The following is a 7,317-nucleotide window of genomic DNA, read 5'->3' on the forward strand; positions in this document are numbered from 1 at the left end:
GAGCCCAGTAAAAAAAATACATCAGTTTCCCTTCTTGTTGAGAATGACTGTCAGGGTCCAGGTCTGACAGAACTATAGCAGATGATCTAATGGTTGCTGTAACCATCTCTTGTGTGGGACAGCAGCACCAGGTCATCTGACTACAGGAGGCATACGTGTCATTAAGAGTGAGATCGGGCGCTGTTGATTGCTCAAGCGTTTTTTTTTTTTTTGCCATTTCATTTATCTAGATATTAAATAGACTTGAGCTGAATTTGTTCTGCTGTTTTACTCCTCACCCTTGGGAAAATAAATATTGACTGCATTTGTTATTAGTGTACATGAATTTGATTAAATTTTTTCTCCTCCCACACCACTTTTAAATTAATTTCAGTCAAATTTAATCAAATGTTTTTGGAAATCTACAAAGCATTTTGTTTTGTTTTGATTTACATGTTTTATCAATTAGGGTGTGTAAGATCTAAATATGGTTTGATAATTTGGTATACATTTTGACTTTTGCTCAGGTTGTTGTGTTCACTCAGAACGTGCAGTGATCTGCTGTATATCTCCCCCAGGTTGCTGTTGACACAAATGCCACGATAATTGTTTGGTTCAAATTTGTCTTTATTATTTTAKATATTTTTAGTATTAGTCCCTGGTTCCAGATGTCAGGGAAATAGCCTTTACCCAACACTGTTAACCAGTTTAAGTATGGCAGTGAGACATTTGGTGCGCGCCACAGTTTGGGAACTACTGGTGTAGAGGGCCACTTCCCCCGACAGGTGTTTGGTATCATTTTCACTATCTGTCAAGGAAAGATAATTGATAACTCACTTTCTGTCTCTCTCTCTCTATATATATATATATACACAGGTGTTTGGTATCATGTTCACTATCTGCCAGGGGAAGATCATAGATAACTACGGGACGCTGGCAGGAAACATCTTCCTCTGTGTCTTCCTCTTCATCGGATCGGTCCTCACAGGTAAAGACCTTTTTCTGATGATAATGGTCAAAAGTAGTGCACTACATAGGGAATAGGGTGCCATAGGGCTCTGGTCTAAAGTAGTGCACTACATAGGGAATAGGGTGCCATTGGCTACTGTAATCCAAGTCCACATTCACCCACATGAGAGGAAAGTGAGCCTACTGATTGGGCCTGAAGGGTTAACGCCAGAGAGCTGCTGTGTTATTCCTTAAATACAGCCATACTGGCTACTGGAGAACATCCTGGCTGAAGTCCAAGTTCACCAACATGACAATAGACTATCCCTAACATCGTCCTCTGGAGCACAAAGGGGGGTGCACATTTTGGTTTTTTGACCCTTATACTACACAGCTGATTGTCAAATTATCAAAGAAGGATGATTAGTTGATTTTATTTGAATCAGATGTGTAGTGCTGGGGCAAAAAAACAAAACGTGTACCCAGTGGGGGCCCCAGGACCCAGTTTGAGAAACCCGGCACTAGATGATTATGTTAATGATGTGACGGGTTAAAGGTCAGTCCTTAGGGTTACTGCGTTGGCAGTATTTGGGGAAGAACTATAAATCAATTGAAGTAATAAATCAATGAGCCCTAAACTCCTCTTAAAAAGTAAATACTGGTTATTGGAGACCAGGGCTAAAGTCCCAAGTTCATTTATGTTAATTATTTATTTATTGTATGACTTGAAGGGTTAAGGGTCAGCAACAGAGGGTTACTGCATGGGCAGTACGTAAGGTAAACTATAGTTAAATAAAGGGTTAAATTGTACATGTAAATAATTGGCGGTCATGAGTTGACTTGTCAATCTGAGCCATGGCATAGATAATGAACTAGGTCGTGTTGTAATATTAACGAAGTCATAAACCAATGTATTATGAATGAATCCTTCCAGCTTTTTTATTAAAGGATTTATGTACTGTGCATATCGTAGTACGGTGTACCTTTTTTTTGTATTGAGTGCYCTCTAGTGGAAGCTGTACCTTACTGTCTTTGCTACAGGGAATATTCCTTCATGCTATTTGACAAGCAGCACAGTGAAACAAATGATGTATTCACCTGGTCCACGTATCAAACTCCCCTCGAAGGGGGAGTGTCAGTCGGAGTGTCTGTATAGAGGGATCTGCTGAAAGGTCATGTGTTGCAGGCAGACATCAAAATGGCTGGCACACACCTCTCCAGTCTTACATAAACCCTAAACATGTCCACTTTCTCAGAAATGTATTTCTTCTCTCCAGGCTTCATCAAGTCAGACCTGCAGAGACAGAAGGCCAACCAGTTAGCCAAGGCAGCTGTAAGTGTGGGGGGGGGGCTGGCGGGGGGGGGGGGGTTAGGGCAGTGTGTTAAATCAGTTTCTGTGTAGCTATGTATGCATGTCTGGTGCAGTAATGCTCCTCAAGTCACCTCACAGTATTTTGCTGTTGCTCCTAGAATGACTTGTCTCATGCTGGATTGTCTGTCTCTCTGTGTGTCTGTCTGGTTTAATGTCTGGTTTAATGTCTGTCTGTCTGGTTTAATGTCTGTCTGTGTCGTGTGTGTGTGTGTCTGTTAATAACCCCTTACTATATAAATATATATCTCTCAGACAGGCACGTTTTTTGCAGTAAGTCAGAAGTCGTAAAATGTGACCACTTTGCTAGGTGTTGTGACCTCAATAGGACAACCTGATCAGATCGCTCTCGGAAAACCTAGTAATTTATTGAAAGCAGTAACTCCCCTCAATTCAAAATAACTTCTGAAGTTTTGTAAATGTTTGTTTTGGTAACACTTGACATCCCGGTCATAACAGCTGACATAACTTGTCATAACCTGTCGTAATATGGTCATAACACTGTCATGACATATATTTAAACCTTTTGTGACACAATGCATTCAGAAAGTATTCAGACCCCTTGACTTTTTCCACATTTTGTCACGTTACAGCTTTATTCAAAAATGTATTAAATAGTTGTTTTTTCAYCAATCTACACGCAATACCCCATAATGACAAAGCAATAACAGGTTTGCAGGATTTTCTTTACAAAAACTGAAATATCTCATTTACAGCAGCGATTACAGCCTTGAGTTTTCTTGGGTATGACGCTACAAGCTTGGCACACCTGTATATGGAGAGTTCTCTGCAGATCCTCTCAAGATCTGCCAGGTTGGATGAGGAGCGTTGCTGCACAKCTATTTTCAGGTCTCTCCAGAGATGTTGATCGGGTTCAAGTCCGGGCTCTGGCTGGGCCACTCAAGGACATTCAGAGACTTGTCCCGAAGCCACTCCTGCGTTGTCTTGGCTGTGTGCTTAGGGTCGCCCTGTTGGAAGGTGAACCTTTGCCCCAGTCTGAGGTCCTGAGTGCTCTGGAGCAGGTTTTCCTCAAGGATCTCTGTACTTTGCTCTGTTCATTTTTCAATCGATCCTGAGTAGTCTCCCAGTCCATGCATGATGCTGCCACCCATGTTTCACTGTAGGGATGGTGCCAGGTTTCCTCCAGATTTGACGCTTGGCATTCAGACCAAATAATCTTATTTCTTATGGTCTGAGAGTCCTTTAAGTGCCGTTTGGCGAACTCCAAGCGGCTGTCGTGCCTTTTACTGAGGGGCTTCTGTCTGGCCACTCTACCATAAAGGCCTGATTGGTGGAGCGCTGCAAGAGATGGTTTTCCTTCTGGAAGGTTCTCCCATCTCCAGAGGAACTCTGGGGCTCTGTCAGAGTGACCATTGAGTTCTTGGTCACCTCCCTGACCAAAGCCCTTCTCTCCCGATTCCTCAGTTTGGCCGGGCGACCAGCTCTAGGAAGAGTCTTGGCGGTTCCAAACATCTTCCATTTTAGAATGATGGAGGCCACGGTGTTCTTGGAACTTCAATGCTGCAGAAATATTTTGGTACCCTTCCCCAGATCTGTGCCTCGACACAATCCTGTCTCGGAGCTCTTACGGACAATTCCTTCGACCTCATGGCTTGATTTTTGCTCTGACATGCACTGTCAACTGTGGGACCTTATATAGACAGATGTGTGCCTTTCCAAATCATGTCCAATCAATTAAAATGACCACAAGTTGTAGAAACATCTCAAGGATGATCAATGGAAACAGGATGTACCTGAGCTCAATTTCAAGTCTCATAGCACAGATTCTCAATACTTATGTAAGTTATTTCTGTTTTTCGCTTTGTCATTAATTGGTATTGTGTGTAGTTTGATGAGRGGAAAAAATGAATGTTATCAATTTTAGAATAAGGCTGTAACGTAACAAAATGTAGAAAAAGAGAAGGGGTCTGAATACTTTCAGAATGCACTATTTTATGGCTGGTTATGACACTGACAAAAGTGTCAACCTACCACACAAGGCAAAACATTCCATTACACCATTAGTCTACTCGTCTCAACAGTATGTTAATGTTATATAGCATTTTCTGAAATTGACCCATATTAAATTATCATTGTACTTGAACACACATTGATGTCAGACATGCACCTACCCCAATGCCCTGTTGCTGATGACTGGGATGAATGCAGGACTAGATTTCAGGAGCAGGACAAGACATCCTCTTCTTGACTGATGACTGACATAAAGGCCTATCACGTACATGCCCATCTGGCTTATAGGATTATGATGGTCATAATGCTTCTTGACAGTGTCATAAAGGTTATTTTCTACAATTGATTTAAAATATGAACAAAAACATGACTTAAGTATTCATTACAACAACAACGTGTCAGGACCCGGTGCGAGAAACAGTCACTAAATAATTGGCAGAACCCAGAAGATGAGGCAGACACAGCAGTACTAGAGATGGTGGTTTAATAAAAAATAGATATCCTCCAAAATACAACGAAAAATCCACAAAGTGGTAAAAAAACAGCAGGGAAAAACAAACCTCAAAAGACTACTCAAATAATAAACAAGAACAAAACCAGAGAACCTCTGGAAAATCCAACAAGAGAAAAGTCTATATAAAACAAGGCTTGGGCTGGGGCTGGGTGCTAACTTACAAACACTGAGCAAGGAACTAAGGAACACACAGGGTTTAAATACTAACAAGGGAATGACTTACAGGTGCAAACAATAATTGGAGCAAGAAAAACAAAAGGTACAAAAAAGGTGCAAGGGGGACATCTAGTGAACAAAACCTGAACAGTCCTGGCCAAAACCTGACACAACGTATTTAAGAAACAAACTTTCAAACAAAAGGAAACTTCTTGGCAGGAAACAAATTATTTGATTAAATCAACAATGTCACTCTGTATTGTGTTTTGTGTGGACCCCCAGGAAGAGTAGCTGCTGCTTTTACAACAGCTAATGGGGACCCTAATAAAATACTATATGTAAGAGAGCCATAAAATAACACATATGTCAGAACGATTGTAAATATATGGGTCATGACAGTGTTATGTCAGCTGTTATGACATGATTATGATCGTGTCGTAACGTGTTATGACACTGAGTGTCAAGTAAAGTGTTGCCGTTTGTTTACAACGTCGTACATGGAGGATTTGTTATTGTTGTTTTATTTTTATTGTTGTTTTTCCCTGAGAAGTAACATTTTTGGAGATGCAAGGTGTTCTTCCCAACAGCGATGATAACATGATAGTACTTCCAATTAACCCCTGATGTAAAATTTGAAGGTGAATTAAAAATTTAAAAAACCACTATGTTCCAGGCGGACGGAGAGCTCTCTGGTCAGCAGCAGGACTACGGGGCCACGGCTCTAATCAACAAGCCAGACTGCCCTTCTGCTTCTCTTCAGGCTTGATCACTAACCCATATACCCTATAACCCCTACACTCTTAGCTCGAACCTCAGACGGGCCAAGGTAGGGGCACAGCCAACCAATAATCACCACACGCTTCCCTGTCATTATTTTCTTCGGAGTGAATCCTAACTTCAGCTTTAGTCTCCCCATTCGACATCGGTGCCAAGTCTTAAGTTAGGATTCACTCTCCTGTACACCTTTTGCTTTTGACCAAGAATTTCCTGGAAGCTTTGTAGTGCAAAAATAATCTTATTTTTTTCCCCACATTGGCTAAAAATGGACTTTAGATGATCTAAGTTCTAGGAAGTTTTTGGGAAATTAAAAAACATAACCCTCCACCCCTCATCTGAATCCTGCTGYTGTTCTATTTTCACTTCCCTCAACTCTCCACGCTCCAGATTACATGATTAGACACAGGTTATTTTCACCTACAGTCTACAATATGTTGAATAAGATGTATGTGATAATCTTTTAACACTTTAACCTTTTTGATGTGTAGTTCCTAGTACCTGTATGTGTATATTTATGTAGCGTGTTCTTTTAGTTATTTATCTGTTGTGTTGCTATGGATACTCAAACAGTTGGTCTGCTTGTATTTCAGACTAATACTGTATTTGCATCAGGATTTAAAAAAAAAAAAAAAAATCTGGTAACTTCTCCAAATTCCCAGATTTCCTGAAATCCCGGTTGTAAGATGCCTCGGAATCAGAAGGGAATAAGCAGAGAATCCTCCAGCTGAGATTGCTGGAAAAACTGGGGATTCTGGGAAAGTTATTAGAATTTTGCAACCCTAATCAGAATAGTATTTTTAGTTGGAATGTGATTGGCGGATTGTTTTTGATTGACAGGTCCCGGCAGACCCAGAGGATGGGAACATCTCTGCCCCTGCAGTCCTCGACGAAACCAGGTTTTAGAGACGGACGATCTGCTGGACACTCACACACAATAAATCACTGGTTTATGACCACTTCCCTTTAACACTGTCCAATAAGGCTGCATTAACACTGGCAGCCCAATTCTGATCTTTTTTTTCACTAAGTGGTCAAAAGACCAATCAGATCAGCTCTGAAAAAGATCTGACGTGATTGGTCAAAATACCAATTACTGGGAAAAATATCAGAATTGGACTGCCTGTGGAAACGCTGCCTAAGAGTCTTCCACTATTTATGCCTAATTGTGCAAATACCATTTCTTTATTATTTATAGAGAAATGTGTGTATGTGTTATGTTCGCACGCACACAGTGCCTTGGCTTAAAATATTCAGACCCCTTTGTCCACATTTTATTGCGTTACAGCCTGCATTAAAAATTAATTACATTTAGATTTTTGGTCATAATGTCAAAGTTGAAATACAGTACCAGTCAAAAGTTTGGACATTCAAAGGTTTTTCTTTTATTTTTACGATTTTCTACATTGTAGAATAATAGTGAAGACATCAAAACTAAGAAATAACACATATGGAATCATGTAGTAACCAAAAAAGTGTTAACCTCTCTGGGATATGTGGGACGCTAGCGTCCCAATTGGCCAACATCCAGTGAAAATGCAGAGCGCCAAATTAAAATAAATTACTATAAAAATTTTACTTTGAAATCACACATTCAATATACAAA

At 40.5% G+C, this 7,317-nt stretch overlaps 1 protein-coding gene across 3 annotated transcripts in view; it reads left to right on the forward strand.

Moving 5' to 3' along the window:
* The window catches only part of LOC112070676 (choline/ethanolamine transporter flvcr2b), a 70,850-nt gene extending 63,740 nt beyond the window's left edge, over positions 1-7,110 (forward strand). The window contains exons 8-11 of one of the 3 annotated variants that reach the window (XR_002893943.2): positions 856-967; positions 2,205-2,260; positions 5,611-5,763; positions 6,552-6,809. Coding sequence is in view for 2 of the 3 variants with exons in the window: in XM_024138104.2 (XP_023993872.1) it covers positions 856-967; positions 2,205-2,260; positions 5,611-5,703 (261 nt within the window). In the remaining variant the exon portion in view is untranslated. Of the gene's footprint in view, positions 1-855; positions 968-2,204; positions 2,261-5,610; positions 5,799-6,551 lie in introns of those variants that run through there. The other 2 variants (XM_024138105.2, XM_024138104.2) reach the window with 2 other exon arrangements.
* The last annotated feature ends 207 nt before the right edge of the window (positions 7,111-7,317 follow it).

This window comes from Salvelinus sp. IW2-2015, unplaced genomic scaffold (assembly GCF_002910315.2).
Source record: "Salvelinus sp. IW2-2015 unplaced genomic scaffold, ASM291031v2 Un_scaffold1386, whole genome shotgun sequence".
NCBI lineage: Eukaryota > Metazoa > Chordata > Actinopteri > Salmoniformes > Salmonidae > Salvelinus > Salvelinus sp. IW2-2015.